Genomic DNA, 20,616 nt, shown 5'->3' with positions numbered 1-20,616 from the left:
GCATTTGTTAGACACCATAGACTTTCTTTTTGCTAAAAAGAAAACAATGTATTTTTCTGTTTCTTCTATGGACTAGCATTTGTGATGAGAGCTGATGTTTGTTTTAATTTAAGAAAATATGTTGCTGCATAGGTGAGGTAGTACTTAAATCACTTTAAAAGTTCATGTCAGTGTTTTGGTTCTTTTGAATTTTACTTTCTATATTTTCTTTTGACCTGTTCTTTTTTCTTTCTTTCTGGTTTTTTTTTTTTTTTTCCTTCTTTTTTCTTTTATTTATTTATTTTTTTCTTTGCCCTTTGCTTTTAGATTTTTATAAGGGGTTTTTTTTTTTGAAATCTCTTTGGCCTTGCTGTATACTTGGCTGGCCATATTTAGTCTGCGCACTAATTATTAGTTGGCCCAGTTGAATTTTACTTTGTGCTGTCAGGTCTTTTAGTATGGTTTTCTACTTTTGTACACCTGGTTGTGCTGTGAGAATTTTTATTCTTATGGGCTGGATTTTAATCCATATACTAAATCTTAGTTTGCAGACTAAAAATAATCCGCGGATTATTTATTTTTGCAAAATATTTAATTCTCCCACTGGAAACTATCCTAAAGAATGTTACATTCTCTTAGAATAGCCAAGGGAGTTCACAGCTACCGGTGAGTTCTGCCTTTTGTTCTTTTGTTCTCAATACCTAGACATAATAGACCCTGCTACCTCCCTTGTATATTTGGCTCCGTTGTGCCTAGGTGTTGGTATACATTACTATGCATGTCACCTGTAACTGTGACTGTCCCTTAATTGTATTGTTTATTGTATAAATTTTTGTTTAGCTTTTGGTGGGTGAATTGGGCATATTTTCAGACTGAACTGTGTTGAATTTGTAGTGCTAAAAAATACAAGATTTTTTTTTCAGTGAATTTTTCCAAAAAGGAAAGAATGTTCTATATTTTTCCTCAGTAATGGGTGCAAGGGTATGAGGGGGCAAAGCCCACATAGAAAAAGTAAGTTTATACCCGCACTCCTGATGTGATATGTCAGTTTCCTGAAGAGTCCTAAGATAATGAGAATGTCAGCAAATAAACATCTTTTAGCAGGGAAGTCAATCCAAAAATGGAGAATAATCCGCGGTGGCCTAATCGTTCTTAGTTCACACAAATTGAAAATATCTAGCTTGAAATCTATAGTACTATAAAGTAAAAATATTAAATATGCTTCTCTCATCACTAATGATTTAGCAAAAATGTTTATACTATGTAACTGGGACATATTAATTGTGAAAAATTAATATATTGGGAACCTACATCTTTAAAAGCAGGCTAATATGCCCCCTCCCAGCCATGTCTATGGATGATGAATCCAGGTCATAGAAGACCACTTTACTTTGGGAACTTTACTTCTAGATTTCATTTTGATTTAACTTTTTTTGGTTTTATATTTTTTTAATAAATACACTGGCATTGGAACATAATAAACAAATTAAAATGTTTCTTTACTGTGCCTCACCATTGCACAATCAAAAAAAATTTTTGCATACACTGTGGTGAAATAATTTTTAAATTCTGGACTTGCTACTGATGTTTAAAGTTTATAATTGTATAAACATTTTCTATGTCCCCCTACACCATGAATTTCTTATAACATTGGATATATTTTTCCTTGCTGGACTATTCTCTTTTGGATTGACTTCCCCTGTTTGGATTATTTCACTGCATTATCATCTTTAGGATTCGTCAGGAACAGGACATTTCACCTCAGGAGTGCGGGTATGTACTTAATTTTTTTTTTTTTTTCCCAAAATTTCAAGGCAGATCTATAAAACTTGGGGGTAAATATTTTGTGAAAATTGAAATAATTCTTGAAATATAGTAGTAGAAACAATGTAGGTACTTGTGATTTCTTCTTTCATTAGTTGTATGGAATAGGTTTTTTATGGTATATTTAGGTTGTCAGTCTCCTAGGTGATCCTTGACATACAGATTGAAGTTTAGGAATTGTGGAGTTTTTAATTATTAACAAGAATAAAATACTGGTAAAGATCTACTAAAACAAACATTCTGGGTATCAAGCAGTTTCACCGAGCAAGAAATGATGTGGCAACAGAAACTTCTTTTACTAAAACCTGTATTTCAATAGTTGTTGGTTTCCTTCTCTTTAGATATAAAGATACTGAGAAGAGCTAGTTTTTGGTTTGGAATGTAATTGTTGGAAGTTGCATGCTACCACACCCTGTATTTATTGTCAGAAATCTAAACTCTGGGATGTTGGGTTTTAACTCCACATAATTTTCTACTTTATCTTTCTCCACAAAGTACTGAACCAAGGTTTTTCTCAAGAGACTTCAAGGGTTTAAAGTAAAATCAGAAGCTTTTTTTAAAAGCAGATTCTCTCCTGACTTTTAATGTAAATTCTTAAATTATTTTTTTATAACTATTTGAGTTAGGATTTCTGACAAAATATACAAATACATATCTTAGTACAAACATGGATGATCATAGCCAGTAAAACATGAGAAAGAAGTTTGTCAGAAATAAACTTACAGTACTGGTTTATTAATACCTCTAGCATAAAAAATTCCTTAATAAGAAACTTTCTTTCACTCACCAGCTAGCTAGCCCTACCTTGGAATTGTAGCAGGAATGTTCATTTTGAATGTGATGCTATTTTTAGTTCTACTTATGTGGTACCATTATTGGTGTTGAAGCGTATTGGATCAGCTAGCAGATAAATTCATATAATATCAAGTAAATGCAGGAATAAAATATCAAAAGCATTTAATGTTTTAATGATAAATTTTCTTAGTTTTTGGACTATTTTCTTTTTGTATTCTGGATTTGATTATGAACCTTAAGCCAGAAAGGGGGAAATGACCAGAAACATGATGATCTAAGCATTTTAAAGTTTTTTCAACTAAAAACACTCAAAAACATAAATACAAGGCAGTTCTTGATCTTACAAAGGGCTTGCTTTCTAATATAGCCAATAAATTGACTAACATCATTAGGTTCTGAAACAAAGATTATATTTAAACCAGCTTCTCAGTTTCCATGGGAAATAATTTTTCAGTAGTGAGCTGTATATTTTTTTTAAGTTTTTAGTTTTTATAGAAAGCACTCTTAGTCTTCTAAATACCTAATGAACTCTTGTTGTGCCCAGTTCTCCTGACTTTACCTTAAGTGAACAACTGGATGTTATGTGACCCATTGCCATAAGGAAACCTCAGCTTCCCAGAGTACTTTCACCCCCATCAGAGTCTGCATGTCCTTCCTCACTTGCAGGTTTTCTCCCCTCTGCTCATTCTGTCTGCTTCCCTTTATGTGTCTGTCTACCTCCACTACCACACCTTTATTTTATCAAGGAAATGTTTCATTCTTTTTTAGTATTGAAGATTCGTCTATGTACTTTTGTTTCTATTTTCCCATTAATTTCTTCAACTAGCATTACTTAGAATGAAATATATTCCCATAGTTCTGTACATTGATTGCTTTTAATACACAGATGAGTAGAAAGCTATTTATTTCAAGAAAATTAATTTATTTACATTTTACTATGATATGGTCTTCATTTGACTTTTTTCTGCTTATGACTTAATGAAAAATACATTTCCCTTTCCCTGATTATATTCATAAATCATAGAATATTTATTATTTTCACTTAGTTAAGAGTGACTTGGCCACATTCATGCTAATAGCTACTTAAGAAAACACTGTCAGACGTTTTGTCACATCAGAATACTCAGTAACTTCTTCAGAGGGCTGGGGAGGTAGCTCAGTAGAATAAGTGCTTGCCTGGCAAGTGCAAGGTCCTGAGTTTGATCCCCGGTACTGAATGAATGAATGAATGAATGAATAAATAAATAAATAAATAAATAACTTCCTCAAATGATGGTAAGTTCTGCTTACTGAGAAGCATTTGTATTTGTAGGCCTAGAGAAATAGCTTTTCTTCTTTAATAGTGATTGCCAAGTTTGAACAGTGCTATTTATTGCCAACAATTATTCTGCTATGATTACTGACAGGCAGTTTTTTAAGCGTCTAAACTTTAATTTTTTTATATTCTTCTAGTTTTGCTTGCCTCCAGACTTAAGCCTTTGTCATGTGTCTGTCCTATTTTATATGCATGTTTGAATGTACTGCTTTATGATGAGCATGTGTAGATTTTTCTCTGAGCATTTCTCTCATAGCCTCCAATTAGGAACTTACCCCAGTGTGGTGAATCATATGCAGTTAACTCTTTTCATTCTAGAAGGCTCCTTTCCCAAATACACCATGTTCTTATCCATGATGGGAATTAACAAAGTACTCACTGGGTTATTTGCTTAGATTCTTATGATAAAACATTAATATTCTTTCCCTTTCCTTATACTTAAGGTCTTCCGACCCCGAACTCCACCAGAGGCAATTGCACTATGTAGTCGTCTGCTGGAATATACACCGACTGCACGACTGACACCACTAGAAGCTTGTGCACATTCATTTTTCGATGAATTACGGGACCCTAATGTCAAACTACCAAATGGGCGAGACACACCGGCACTCTTCAACTTTACCACTCAAGGTAATTTCAGATATTTAGCTCTTCTACCAAGTCTGGGAAACTTACACATGAAATGTGCATTGATGTACTATTAACGAAAATTTGTGGAGGACAACAATGAACATAGTATTTTAGGTGGTAGGAAGTACCCCATAAGTTGTTAGGCCAGTCTTAGAGATGATCTTAAAGGAAATATTGGCAGATAAAATTTTTCAAATAGGTATACTTTCTCTAATTTTTTGCAAACTATAATAATTTGGGGCCCAGCAGGAATTTAGAGATTTCAATGAGTGAGGTTTATCACTGATAAGACTACAGTGATGTATAGTGTGGCCTTTAGATTTGAATTTGAAACTTAAAATATTAGTATTTCTTGATTCCAAGGATTCACCTTGTTTTTGAAATACAGGAATAAGTTGGTACCTGTATTTATGTAAATTCAGTTGTCTTAGGAACAGAGAAAGAACTAGTCTTTTAAACCTTTTCTAAGAATGTATGCAAGAAATACAGATACAGAAGTTCCTGTCCCCTCTCAGAGTTGGTGGGTGCAGCTGCAGGTGCTGAAGAACACCAAAAGGAAAACTAGGTTTGTGTGTTCATTGATGGTTTCCTAAAATCTTAGCAATAATCACCGTATCTTCACGATTTATGTGTTTACTTTGCCTTCCTCCCTTATTATGACCCAAGTGACTTAATCATATGGCCTTGATGATATGGTTTTGTTCCATAACTGAGCACAGAAAGTTTGCAACTTCGTGTAGTAGAAATAAGTAGTAGATATGTTGATTGTGTTGTAAACTTAGTAAGGCTAGAAAATGTAGAAGGTAGAAGAAGAGAGTTTTGGGACCAGGAAAGAAAAACACCATTTATTCTGATTACATTCCATTACATTCTATTTTGAATGTTTTCCCCATAAACTTGTCTAAAATTCAATGTGGGATGTTTTGTGTGTAAGCAGTATATATGAAAGACTTGAGTTAATAGCAAAATAGATTTGTATAGTTTTGTTGACTATAAATTTAAGCTGTTAATAGTAACTACTAGCAATGTTATATAGGCAAACTGCATTTCAAAAAAAAAAGATTGTCTGATATACTGGGACTATTTATTCTATTTAAAGCTGATCAGAAACCATTTGGAATGTTGTTTGGAGCCCTTATACCCAATTTAATAATAGCAAATTTTGGGTAGGGAATATATTAAACCAAAATTGAAGATCTAGAAAAAAGTAAGGTATTTTTGATAGCTACCATAAACACCTCAAGGACAGTGTTATGAAGAAAACATAACTATGTGTTCTTCTCCAGGTTACAAACTTGAAAATAGTAGTAGGAAATTAGAGAGCCATATGTATTTTCCCATACTGTAAAAACCTAAGTGTCTATTGCAGAAATTAAATAAAAGTACTGTATTGATAGATCACAGCTGAAATTTTCAGCTAATAATGGGATAAATTGTTTTCAAAATACTGATCTGTGAATCTGAAGTGTTTGGGAGAAAGCTAGATAATATTAGATTATCATAGATAAGTTTACTATGATTTGACAAAAAGTTCAACTGAAGAGACTGTTGACCTCTTTCAAAGCAAAGATTGCACAACCCTATCTCTTACAAGTTGTAAACTTTTTGTAAAAAGAAGCTTTATTAAATTATTACACTTTTGTTTCAATCAAAGTTTAAGAGGAGAAAGGAGGGCTGGAGAGATGGCTCAGTGGTCTAAAGCACCTACTTAGAACAAGCTTAGCAAAGCATTAGGGACCACGGTTCAATCCCCCAGCACCACATGCCAGCCAGCCCCGCCCCCTGGTGGGCTGAGCTGGCCACACACACACACACACCTCTCTCTCTCTCTCTCTCTCTCTAATAAATAAATAAATAAATAAATAAGGAGAAAGGAAATGTTGGGGCCGGGGAGATGGCTCAGTAGAATAAGCGCTTCCCTGGAAAGCACAAGGGCCTGAGTTCCCGGTTCCGCCAAAAAGAGAAAGGTAATGTTGAAAACATAAAAGAAGCATAGAGAAAATTAAAATCACAGCTCTAAGATTGTTACTATTGGCATTTAATCACTTTTTATCAAAATTATTGGCACATATAGTGGTAATCTTTGAATATAAAATTATCTCCCATTTTTCCATTAAGATCTCAAATGGATTTGATAGCTTGAATTTATTTAAAATTATGTTTTATGAAAGGTTATATACTGATTTAGGTTATATATTAATTGGTTATATATTAAAAGGTTGTATATTAATTGAGGAATTCTATTATTAGCTCAAAATTCCCAGTTCTTTTATTTGCATCTTTATATCCATGTCTTTGTAATTAATTGAACTACTTTTGAACTAATTTTTTAGATCATGTCATCAAATTTTTATGTCAAGCACTCATTAAATACCTTTGAGGACACCACTGCAAAGTATAAATATCCTCTCAGAAATTTTATTTTCTTTTGTACTGTAGGTAAATGTTTATGGTTTACGCAATATAACTGTTCACCGGCTTGTTTTTTAAAGTGATCTCTAAAAGACTTGGACACAGTGACATCTAGCGCTTGTGAATATCTTATTTAGCATTTGGAATAACTGAGTAATGGTTAAATTGGTCTCTTTTTTACCACTTTTATATCAAGTGACTTTAAAGTTTCAGAAATGAAGGGTGAGATTTTTTTCACCCTGTTTTTTCAAGAGTGCTTTGTATCTTAAAATAAATTAATCAAGAAAAACCCTTTGTTAGATACATGACTTGATAACACCCCAAATACAGTATGATAATTATGATATGGAAGGATAATTCTTTTTTCAGACTTACTTGGTACATGTTCTTATGTATATGCATATATATCAAAAGTGAGATAATACTTCCAACTTTTTATTTGGTCAGACCTTTTTTTTTTAATGAGCAGAATATATTTATTGGGGGAAAGAAAGCTCCTGTCCAAGAGACTGGACAGACAGGAATGGGGCTCCAAGCAGGTATTCCCCGGGAAACTGTTTCTTCCAGTGACTTTTATAGAGTAAAACCGTGTGATGAGGTGGGTGTAAGGTGGTGCAGAACATGGGAACTCGCTTGTGTGAACATGAGGTGGGACAAAACTATGGTCAACCAATGAGATTACAAGCTCCATTGCTCAATTAAAATTGATTAACTCGGTACCAAATGGGGAAGCAAGTCAGATAGCAAGCGGACATGAACACTGGACAAGGTCTCTTTCTATTGGGGGTTGGGTTAGTGATTCATTTGGGCTCTTTCAAGGTGATTGATACCTATTTAGAATATCAATCCCTGATGACCATCCCTAGGGAAGTATGTAGCTGTATTTGTTTCCTCTTTTGTCTTGAGGTCTGGCCCACAGTGGAGGAGTGTCTGTCCATAGTTGCAAAATCACCTTGTCTTCCATATCATCTCCTTGTGGGTCTGGCCCTGTCTGACTGCCTATAATATTTCCATCTAATTTAGCTACCTACAAATTGCCCCCTCTGAACAAGTAACCCAAACTGCTGTGAGGGAAACATAGGTGATGACCACTCTGGATTCTTCAGGCTGAAAGGGGTCGTAGTTGTTGACCAACAGTCAGAGATGTTCTCCAGAGGTTCTGTCTAAAGGCCTTCAATAGACACCAGGCATTTTTATCTTGGGTAGGTAGAATAGTTTTTTTAAGTCTGGAGGAGACAAAGCCAAAGAAACAAATATGTATGGGCCAAATAATATCAACAGGATAATTATGAATACAATCAAAAATGATTTTTACCAAGTAGAGAGTAATGACTTCCCATAAAAATGATAATGTCCAGGGGACCTCAACATTTTACATACCATTGATTTGATATCTAATATTTTAAACAGCTATTGAGACATTAGCAGAAGGATCTTGAATGTAATAACCTTTTAAAGTTTGTAATTATAAAAAGACTAGAACTGTTTGTAGGTCCATTAGCAGAGATCTCTTAAGCATGAAGTTTAATTCCTTTTTTTTTTTTTAATCTTGTACGGCCATTTCAAATAAACTAGCCTCTCTTATTACAGGGGCACATGAATTATAGACCTAGGGAAAACACTGAGTACTTCCAATTTGCAAGTGTGGCCACTGGCTGGCCATTGACACATCTGTATGAGCAAGGTTTAATAGGCTTTCTTATATTGGCAGTTAATATGGGTTCCCTCAGGCTGAGAGGTGAAGACCCATGACCACTTCAGTCTGAAACTTCTTCTGACTCCATCATGAACACTTTTTTCCCTCTCTAGTAGCTTTGGACTTTTTTTTTTTTTTTTTGCTTGAAATGTCCCTTCTCTGTGTCTGGATCCAGGGAAACGTAACTTTTTCCCTGTTTCCCGACTGGCGTTTATTCCTGTAGGCTGCTAGTATCACTAGTCTCATTTTCCGTCTATAATTCCATCCTGTATCCTTGGTTCTATGAAACACCTCAGCTCAGACAAATTCATTCCTGCAAGCCTTCTAATTTCTGCAACTTGTGTCAGATACCTGGGGCCCACTGAGCAACATACAATTTTTTGTTTTAAGGCCTCCTGCAGGCAGCCATGCCCAAGGAATGTGATGGCAACTTCCCCTGTAGTGGGTTTCCTGACATAGGATTAGACTGATAGAGGAAGCATCTTTTGAGGGCAATCAGCCCTGCCCAAGGAACATGAAGATAGCTTTCCTTGTAATGGGGCAGGAAACCCTGGAGAGGGCTCAGCTCAGCTGGGCTGTATGAGGTGGATATAGTTAGTTAAGGCCTTAATATGTCTCTGACAAAATCAGGTGGATCCCAGTAAAAGTAATTAGCATATTTTCTATATGTTTTACCTGTATGATTACCTGGGTTTTGGTATCTTCTAAGAAAAAAAATTTTCTGAGAAATTAGAGCATATATAATCAAAGGCATGAGCATTCAAGCTAACAGGTAAATTTATAAACTTTTTTGAGGCATAGCAATTGTAACTCACTAATTCTTAGGCCCCTTTATTTATGGAGTCTGACAGTTCCCTGTAAGTTCCTCTAGCTTTAGTGAAGAGAGGTCACACCTGTATTTACTATAAACATGAAATACCTGAGTTACATCAGAAATCAACCAGGTGAACTTATACACTTATGAAATATATAGCATTCAGTTAGATTAAGCCAATGTTCCATTCAGTGTTTTGGATATGACCCCATTGTAAGCAAGGGGCACTGTTGAAGAATTTCTGTTTAACACTGTGGCTTTGAGTTTTATGTCACAAATACAAGACCTGGCTCTATCTATAGGCCCAAAGCTATTGTAAGTCCTTGTACATGCACAACAATTATATTACATTTGTAAAAACTACTCTTAACATAATTTTGATTATTTAGCAACCTGAATATATATTGTAGTATCTCAGTTACAGCTAAAGCAAGATATCTTCTAAAGTCTGTTTCTATTGAGATGTGATGACTGGAAGGAAGATCAGAGTTGGAGAAGGACAAAAGACCTGTGCCAATATCCAGCAATAGGCTGGTTTTTGTTTTTTTGTTTGTTTGTTGTTTTTTTTTTTTTTCCTCTATAGTCATGATTACTCAGGGCTGCACCATGGAGATGACAGGTAGAGAGAACAGTCTGGCCAGAGGGAGGAGGCAGGCCTAGCGCCCTTTAGTTCTAATGGACCACCTGGGAAGCTGTTTCTGAGCTCTGGGGCCTCAGCCTCTGAGTGCAGTCTCACTTCTAGTGGCTGCCTTGGCAGTCAGTCAGGACATGGCTTGTGGGCCTCTTAAGGCAGTCCCTCTTATGCTGGCCTGGCTTCTGAGAGCAATAGCAGATGATGAACTTCATTGTTGTTGAGCTCTTGGAGCCCAGAGAATCAGACTTAGGATCTGTTTTGAGGCCGCAACAAAGGCAACTATGTTTTATCTCTTTGCTTTTTTTTTGCCTGGTTTTCTCCGAGTCCAGATTATAGGACTCTAAGGAAGCAGTTTTTACTGAAGTGTCAAGTGAGTTGTCTAGAGCTATCTTTTGTAGCTCTTTTCTAATATCTGGAGCTGACTGAGTAATGAACTTATCTGTAAGAATAGTCTATCTTCTATTAAATTAGGATCTAGGAAAGTATGCTTTACCAGTTCCTCTATCAAAGATTCTAAGCAAAGAATGGCTTCATCCTTCTGTTGATAAATAGCTAAAATTTAAAATAACTAGAAAACTTGGTTCTAGTTCTTAGACCTTCAAGAATACACTCTTGAAAGAAAATGTCTTTGCTAGTTTCCTGCCTGGCTATTAGGCCAGGAAGGGTCTGACTATTTGGGGCTCTACTGGGAGCAGATAGTTCCACTGGTTGTCTATTTCTTGGCTCTTTATAACAATATGATATTTATCTCAAAGTGTAATAGCAGTTTGTAATGCTGCCTTTTACTAGAAGTCAAAGCTTGGTTTAAGATTAGCATTATATCATTCTAGTCTGGTTCATAAGTCTTGAGTGAGGCCTCTGAAGACCTTAATATGCTTATCAGGGTTATCTAAAGATTTCTAAGATCTGACTTTATCTGGCACAGAGAAAAAGGCACATGAACTCTGGAAGTTCTAAATTGCCTGTTTACTTCTTTAAATGATATCCTTGAAAACCTTGCATAAATTCAGCTAAGGATGGGTATAGCTGAGGCCTGGATTACAGCTGTTCCAGAAGCCCACCCTTTAGAAAGGCAAATAGGGGAAGTCTTACTTTCAGTAATGAGGCTGTGATTAAGGCCTTAGGCTCTGAAGGTTAGGGAAGAGTAATGGGATAGTGAATGCCTTAGGCACCTGAATGGCCTGGTTCTCTTGTAGCTCACATCTACATTTTAAAACTAGGTAACAATGACTTAGTGCAAACTGAATCTGAACATAAGACTTTTTTTTTTTTTTTTTACCATTTTGTTTTTTACAGTATCTTTAGTTGTGAAATAATGTCATAATTGATACTTTCCTCTGCATTCCATTTTGGCTCTAGGGGTCACATAGGCCACGTACACGTGCAGAAAAATATTAAACGGCTCTTCAGTGTGTATAGATCAAAGGTCTTCCAGTGTATAATGATGTATTCTAAAGGAGTAAGAGACTTGTACCATGAGATTCCTATAATCTTGCATGCAAAAAGAGTTCTGGACATCTCCACCTTACCTCTTAATTGATTCCCCCTCAAGCCATCCCATGAGTAGTTGGTCAGACTTTAAAATTCAGAGTTAAGTTCCACTTTCTACATGTGCCATTGTTGGATGTTTTTGTTTCTTGAGACAGTCTCACTACATAGTCCAGGTTGGGCTTGACATTGCTATATAGCTTAGGCTGGTCTTGAACTTGTAAAAGTCCTTCTACCTCAGTCTCCTAAGTGTTGGGATTATAGACATATACCATCATGCCCAGTTAAATGTGCCATTTTTGAAATAAACAACTCAGTGACATTTAGTACATCCACAGTGTTGTACACATACAGCTTTTATCAAGTTCCAAAACATTTCCACCACTCTTTTTCCCATTAAGCATAGTAACTAAACATTTTCCCCTCTCTTGGTCACTGACAACAACTATTTTGCTTCCTGTATCCATGAATTTATCTGTTTTGGATATTTCATACAAATGGAATTATATGTGGCCTTTTATGTCTGGCCCCTTTCACTTAATGTGAAACGTTCATCCATGTAACATGTATCAGTACTTCATTCTTTTTATGACTGAAAAATACCTCAAAATGTGGACATAACCACATTTTGCTTATCCATTTACTCGTTGATGGATATGTATTTGGTTTGTTTCTGCCTTTTTGCTATTGTGAACAGTGTTGCTATGACCATTCATGTACAAGTATTTATTGGAATACTTGTGTTCTGTTCTTTGGGATATTCCTGAATTATGTGATAATTCTGTGTTTAATTTTTAAAGAAACCACTGTACCATTTTTCCATAGGGCTGCACATTTTATCCATATCAGCAAGTTACAGGAGTTCTAATTTTTTCATCAGCTTTGCCAAAACTTATTTTCCATTCTTATTGTTATTTTAAATAGCCATTCTAATAGATATGACATGACCTACAGGGTGTTTAGGGTCTTTACTACTAGATCGTACTCAGTGATCCACCTGTTTACAGCCTCCCAAGAGCTGGGATTATAGGCACACTCCACCATGCCCAGTCTCAATTGCCCTCTCAGTGTGCCCCAGGGGCGGGGCTGCTGGGGCAGACCTGGCCTGGTGATCAAACCCCTGGCCCCTGGGCCTGCTTGCAGGCACTTTAATCCCCTGAGTTATTTGGCCAGCCCTAACATGACCTGTTTTATGGTCTTAAATTTATTGCAGTATAGTATAGTAAATAAGGACTTGATGAGTGTTTACTCTCTATTAAAATTATGTTCATAAAGCAGGTAAATATATAGTTTGACTTAGGTTTTAGGATATGGTCTTAAGTATTAAAAGTTGGTAGTTTTTATGTTATTAGTCGAATCAAATGACCTGAAAAATCTCTGAAGTTCAAATTCCTCAACTTCAACTTAGCCACGTACCGTTTAAAATGAAGAAAAGACTTAGCTGAATATGTGATATTTATAAGGTTTTAAAAACAGATATCTTTAAATGGTGTAGGGGCCTGTTATCAAACATAAGTCTATATGTATCTGAGTGTGCATTGGTTGTTCAAGGCTTGAAGAGTATATTTATATCTGGATGGTATGTGTGTGTGGGGGGGGTGTGTATGTGTGTGTACACACAGTTTAGTTTCTGTGGCTATCCAGAGTATGTGATTTGGTGTCAGTGAAAAGAATGTATATAAATGTTTGTATCTATTGAAGTAGACCATGTGATGAAAAAATGCTGGGAATCCTTTTCATCAAGCTAAGTAGATCAAGTTGAAAGTATTTTATGATACATCGTTCTCCTTTTTTTTAATTTGTATTTTAGGGAAGTGTCTGCAGGGTGTTCATGGTCTCACTAATAGATCAGATTCATAGTGATCCGCCTGTTTACAGTCTCCCAAGAGCTGGGATTACAGTTGCAGGCTACCACACCCAGTCTCAGTGCCCCGGGGGTGGGGCCAGCAGGGCAGGCCTGGGATCGAACCCCTGGCCCCTGTGCCTGCTTGCAGATGCTTTAATCTGCTGAGCTATTTGGTCAGACCTCTCCTTTCCCTTTAATTTTAAAATGCTTTGTCTTAGCCATTCTGAAAACTGGCTGTGATCACATAGTAGTACTTCTTCCCTATATTTGTGTCACTGTTGTTCTTAAAAAGTATTTCTAGGGGCTGGAGAGATGGCTCAGTGGTCTAAAGCACCTACTTGAATCAAGCTTGGCAAAGCACAGGGACCACGGTTCGATCCCCAGCACCACATGCCAGCCAGCCCCGCCCCCTGGTGGGCTGAGCTGGCCACACACACACACAATAAATAAATGTAATAAATAAAAATAAATAAATATTTTAAAAAAAAAAGTATTTCTGTACAGGGATGCAGCTGTCTAGGAAAGAGATGTTGTTTAAGGTCATTCTGTTTGATGCTATATATATTCTCATTTTGGAGCAATGTTTCCAATTGGTGATCTTTTTTTCTAAAGCAAAGATATAATTGTTTCACAAATGCAATTTTAATCCATGGACTAATTAGTAATTTCTACTGATGATCAAAATAAAGCTGTCATTCAGGAGACTGAAGAATGATTAACACTCTACTTAGTATAGATAGGGAGAATCAAGAGGTTTATTGTGGGGAGAAAAATTGGTGATAGGTAGTGAGGGAGGCTGTGTTCTAGGCAGTATAAAACAAACCTTCATCCTCAAAGTTTCAGTGAGATCTTTACTACTACCCCCAAATAAAATAAAGATAATCCCTGACTTACATGTAGCAGATGCTTCATAAATGCTGAATAGTGACACATACCACTTTAAATAAACAATTTATTTATGCAGCCATTATTCGCTGCACATTTCTAATATTCCTCCTACTTGTTAATATTGCTGTTTTAATTGGTAAAATAAAGCTGTCATATGAACCAGACTCTTTAAGTGTCACAGCTTATAACAAAGATAATTTTAATTTGATGTTTGTTACTGTACCATGAAAACCAGCTGTAAGATGTAATTAGTGTTACTTTTATATAATCATAAGAAATATTTTTGAGATCACCTAGAAGAAGGGTAGAAATAAATTCTTTCCTCAATCCTGGCCACAAACCAAATTGGTCACCAACCAAATCAGATTTCTCCATGAGGTCAGCATTGAACCTAACCATTGAATTTGATTTGGTTTTTGACCAGAATTGTGGGAAGAAGAATTAAGTACATGAGCCAAGGCACTATTGTATAGATAAAAAAAATTTGAGATCCTCTGACTGCTTGACTCCATACCTCTCTTATTATTACAGCACCAGTGCTTGGGATCCTCCAATGGATACCATTGAAATCTGTTACACATGTCTGCACAGCACCCTCCTTTCCCTTTCCTGCTCCCTTTGGATTTGAAAATTTAAATAAACATAGCTAAATGGACCCAAAGAAGCAGATGGAGTTAGTAAGGATAATTATTTCTTATTCACTAACTTAATCCATAGAATGTATTAGGAAGTAAATTCTTTTATATTTGAAGGAGAGTCTACCCCAAGTTCCACACACATCCCCAATCCTTGTATTTTATCCAGTTTATATGAAGTTTTACCAGTTGAAAAAATTTAGCAAACTGTCTTTATCCTCAAGAATGTGGAATAGGGCTGGCCAAATAGCTCAGCAGATTAAAGCACCTGCAAGCAGGACCAGGGACCTGGGGTTCAATGCGTGGGCCTGCCCTGCTGGCCCTACCCCCAGGGCACACTGAGACAGGATTGAGACTGAGTATGGTGGCATGCACCTGTAAGCCCAGCTCTTTGGAGGCTGTAAACAGGTGGGTCACTATGAGTCCAAATCTAGTAGTGAGATCCTGAACACCCTGTAGACCCTTCCCTAAAAAAAAAAAAAATGTTTTAAATGTGGACTAGTATAGGAATAAATAACAATAGAAAGTGTATTATCCCTCTGAAAGTATAAAATAAGGTTAGAACTGAAGACCAGTAAGGTCTGTCCACAATTTAATGTGATTTAAATTTGAAGAATTTACCATTTAGCTATATTACAAGAAAGATAACTTTATGGAGAGATGGCCTAATGCCATTCTGACCAGGCAGAAGCAGCAAATTTAGGAACTCGGGAAACTCTTAAAATAGTATTGTTAAAATAGGGAGCAGCTTAAGAGACTGAGGCTGGTTAGATGTTTTATGATGAAGAGTCAAGAGTTGGAGGATAAAGAAAGCAGGAGATTATGGAAAGCAAGTGTGTTTTTTAAAGACTGTAAAAGAAATTAAGAGAAAGTTTAAAAAAATGGGAAGAGAATCCAATTTTTTAAAAAGGTAGAAATCTGTTACAAAATAGAAACTAATGAAGATGAAGTTAAAAACAAATTGGTCATGAAGAATAAAAATAAATGTTCTAAACCCAGCTCATTAGCAGTTTATATTTCATTTGAAACCATTAGGCTACTTATTTATAAAATCTACTGAATTTATGGAAAGTAGAATGTTTCATTGCATTATCTTTATGTCAAGGATTTCTAAATCTATTTTTCTGTCAAAATATTGATAAACATAAATATGGTTCAACTCATCTGCTTACCTATTTTTTGTGTGCTGCACATTTTCTTCTAGCTTTCATTATCCTAAACACATCTAAAATACGCACAGTATTTCAGGTACCTGCAATAATGAAATACTTTCTGAATTCTAAAATTATTGTGAACATTGAGCTGGAGTTTTTTAGTCTTTAGGTTTATAATTTACAATAGCAATAAATTCTCAGAAGGGAGCAGTTTTATAAGCGTAGGACATATTGAAGGAATTAATGTCAGGAATTATTCTGCAAATTATCTAAAAAGTAAAATTTCTAAATAATGAAGCTGTGCTCTTCTAAGCCTTGAAACGTAATAAATAATGTTGGCTATATAATCAAATATCAGTTGTAGGTGAGAATTGTCATTTTTCCTAAGATTATTTGGTTCACTTTGTTGTTTTGGACACAATACTGAGAAGAATGTGGAATAAGATAGGAATAAATAATAAAGGAACCCAGTACAATGAATGAAAGTTTTCTGTGTAAATTAAACTTCTAGGAAGACCAGAACATTAAAAGTAGTTGATATTGCCAGAGGCAGTAATGAAATGCAAATTTGTATGTGGTTAGAGTCAGAACATCTTTCCCCTCTAACTAGTTATTAGAGACTAGTTGTTATTAGTTATTATAGACCCTATCCAGGGCACCAAGTCTGCCTATCACATTATAAAAAATGAGATAGTTGGACTGAGAGATACTCAACTTCCATCACCAAAATTCTGATTACTAAAGTGAATTAACTCCATAAAGAAAAAGGAAAAATGAGAAGTAAAGCTGAAAGTGTATATACCACAGTAAGAGTTGGAAATACACAAATACAAATAAGTACAGAAAATTGAAAATATTATCTGTCCAATCTGTTTATTGCAGTGCTGGAGAGCAAACCCAGGGCCTTGCACATGCCAGGCTGGGATTGTAACACTGAACTATATCCACATGCCTAGAAGTATTTTCAAGCACCCAAAAGGATTATTTTTAGTTGCATAAAGACTCAGTGGTGACTCATTTGTTGTACTAAATCAACAAAGGAGTTCTGGAGTATGAGGTTTTTAGATTAATCACCAAACTTTGAAATTTCTAATATTTTGTGAGGCAACTTCTAAAATCTACCTGTACTATAAATATAGTACACTAAAAACATTGAGACTTATTTTGGTGACTGATACAAATTGTGATGCTCCTTATTGATCAGTTTCATGGCAAATTAGTCATGGGATTAGGAAGTACTCTAGTCCTCATGAGTCATCCTTCAATATCTTCTAAATATTAATTTTCTGATTAATTTAAATTTAATTTTCTAAATGAATATGAAATATGTATTCAATGTTAGAAAATTGGAACTTCCTGGGCACTTTGAATCTTCACAAAGGACATGGGTTAATTGTCTAAAACAGTACATACAAGGAAGTAGCATTAGAATTGAGTAATATGTGAGATGGAAGAGCACTACTATAGCATTTGAATTAGTGTCTACAAAGAATACACAGATGAAATTGGCATCCCGTTAGTAAGTCGCTTAAAGCTTTTATGTAGAGACAGAAAAGGTAGTTTTAGGTATACAATGATCATTTTCATGTTCACATAAGAGGCCTCATGCATGCATGAACACCTTAGACTATTTGTAGAAGAAATTAAAAAGCCCATTTGTTTTAATGACTTCTTCCTGGAGATCTGAATAGTGAAAACCTTCAAAGGTAATTTACCACAATCACTGTAGGAGTTGAGGTAGTTAACGGAGAGGTTGAATTATTCCCTACAACTGACACGTTGGCTGCCACTCTCAAGCTTATCCTCAGCTTTCACATAGGAAGAAAATACTTTATCACTACTCAAACAACTACCACACTCCCAAAATTTAGGAGAGTTTTTGCCTGCCCTTTCTAACCAATGAATTTTTGAATGGATTTTGGAGTATTAGACTTGAAAGAATAGAAACTTTAAATTCAGGAAAATTTTATGTTTTGCCATCAAGATTGAGATTTTTGTTTACCATTTTACAATATTGCTTTATGAAGCATGGTTGAGCTTATTTAGTATCTTCAGAATTTTTCTTTTATAGCTTGTAGCAAAATTTAACAGTGTAGCAAAATTTATTCAAATTCTTTTAGGTAACCTCTTGGTAATGCAGTATTTGTCTTGGCTAACTAGTGCCTATTTTTGAAGTCACTTTTAAAATTATGGATTAAGATGTTTGTTAATAGAGCATATAATGATTTCTGCACCATCAAAACATTTGTAATTTTGCCTAGTAAGATTTTTTTAATGCATAACTGTAATTGGTTCATGACGTGCTTATCATGCATTAACTTTTCTTGTTTTTAACCATGTCTTTATGATAACAGTCTGACCGTTCCTACCTTTTAGTTTCCTTTCACTTCTCCAGAGCCCCTCTTTAGCATTATGGACTTCCTTTGTTCCTTCCTTATCTCCCAGATGTCAAGCTTCACACTCATATTTAATAAATAAATAGCGCTTGCTTTGAAGTTTCAGTCGCTTCCACACTCCTCAGTCTCAGGTGTACATATACCCTTCCTGGTCTTGGCAAGTGTTCTTGCTTTGCTCTTTCTTCCCTCCAAAATGTCATTGTTACTATATTCTTTTGCTTTAGTTTTTATCCATACTTACTATCTGTATCTTTATTGTCTTTTAGCATTGGTAGACAATAGTGACTGGAAGTAAGTAGTAATTATTGGGAGAGAAAAATTAATTGCAGCCATTGTGGACTACTTGTGACAGCCCCATAGAAGTGCACTTTAAAAGGTACAGATTCATTGTAGAGAGAACAGGACTGTAGCAAGAGTACAGCAGACTCTTCATCGCACAGGCAAAAACTATCCCAGTTTACAAGGTCTCTGATACAGAAAAAAGCAAACAGATGAAAGGGATGGAGCATAGGGAATACTTACAATTAAAGGAGAGAAGTATGACAATGGGGTGTAAAAATTGAAGAAATGTATATTTAGTAATAATTGTACATTTTAAAATTTTTAACTTATGTAATGCTTGTTTGAAAATTGTTCACAAATACTTCATTCCCCATCCCTCCATATTTTCCTTTTTTCCCATTATTAGCTATCCCTTTCCCTATCCAAGGCCAGCATGGCAGTCTGATAAAGGTTATTTTCAGCTTTTTTTCAAACCCTGCACCTATGTGTGCATTTATATAAACATACCACTTCCCAGACTATGATGGAAAACTACTGTAGCCTTCAATTAGGAATGCAGGTACACAGGATAAGTGATCTGGTAAGAGAGAGTAAATGAAAGGGAAAAAATGAGCAGCATGGACCATAAGGAAAATGACCACAGATCACTGATACCAGTTTATTTTATCTATTGTCTTAACTTTGTCAAACATCTTGTTTCAAAGTATTTAGTTCTTTCTTTTTTCAGGTTTTCTTTCAGATATTGGGCATATAGTCATACTTTTACTTGAAAGTAGCCATATCCTTAATAGAGTGAATGGCTTTCTTGCCAGTTTGTTTGTTCATTTGTCCATTTCTATGTGTTAATGAGACAAAGGTGATTATCTTTCTAATCTTTCTACCCTAAGATTTAACACAGATTCATGCTCATTATCATTAGATTTAATTAGGATAGTAAAGTTTATTTTAGATTTAGGAAGAGTAACTATCACATACTGCATTAATACTTTGTTTTTCTAGAACCATGAAATCATCATCCATAGCAATTACTAGAAATTTCCTTTGAAAATGACCAAAATAATAAAAATAAAAAGATAATTTTTTTTAAATGAAGTAAAATGACAAAGAATCTTCCTGTTTGAAGTAAAAATGACAGAAGGTCTTCCTGTTCCTTGATGAAAAGCAAAGCAGCCACTAAGTCAGGTTCTGAGAAAACAGCATCTCCTAAAACCTGCTAGTTAGTATAATGCTTCCCAGCAGTTTTTTCTCTATTTTAAGCTTGTCCTCTTGTTCACGTAAATAAATTTTGACATCAGTTTACTGTGCTTCTTTGTCAGAACCTGGTATCATTTCGACTCTAATTTAGTATAGAATTTAGATATTTAGGTGCCAAGTTGAATAAATCCTAAAACTATTTTTTTTCCTTGTTGACATCAGTTATTTTATTTTAAAGAAAAAAAAATAAAAACAATGGTACAAAATCTCAAAGCAAGATTTTAGGAGAGTAACAATGGTTAGTACACTGTGTATTGTTACTGCCAAAGTAGTTTATCATATTACAAGATATAGGCAAGAAATAATAAATAATATAGGTACAAACCTGTTTTTTTTAAAGTCAACAAGAAATGGAAATATACTTTTTAAAGTTTCTAATACTAGGAGAAGATATCATACAATGTCTTTTAAATAAGTTGTAAGTCAAAGATACAGTATAAATCTTAGAACAAAAATTAAGATTAAGCAGTATTCAGAAAATTAAATGTTTCAAAACAATTGAACTAAGAAAAAGTTTTCATGATAGCAAAGAAGTACTAAGAGTAAAACATAAGATAAATACTAGAATGGCAAG

General features: G+C 35.0%; 1 protein-coding gene across 2 annotated transcripts in view; it reads left to right on the top strand.

Moving 5' to 3' along the window:
- Gsk3b (glycogen synthase kinase 3 beta) overlaps nucleotides 1-20,616 on the top strand; it is a 224,180-nt gene that overhangs the window by 180,673 nt on the left and 22,891 nt on the right. Inside the window, exons 9-10 of one of the 2 annotated variants that reach the window (XM_004633332.2) lie at nucleotides 1,714-1,752; nucleotides 4,357-4,543. In XM_004633332.2, coding sequence (XP_004633389.1) covers nucleotides 1,714-1,752; nucleotides 4,357-4,543 — 226 coding nt within the window. The remainder of the gene's footprint in view (nucleotides 1-1,713; nucleotides 1,753-4,356; nucleotides 4,544-20,616) is intronic. The other variant, XM_004633333.2, reaches the window with a different exon arrangement.

Source organism: Octodon degus, unplaced genomic scaffold (assembly GCF_000260255.1).
Source record: "Octodon degus isolate 3935 unplaced genomic scaffold, OctDeg1.0 scaffold00053, whole genome shotgun sequence".
NCBI lineage: Eukaryota > Metazoa > Chordata > Mammalia > Rodentia > Octodontidae > Octodon > Octodon degus.
The sequence above is the reverse complement of the archived record's forward strand: the minus strand, read 5'-3'. Positions and strand labels throughout refer to the sequence as shown.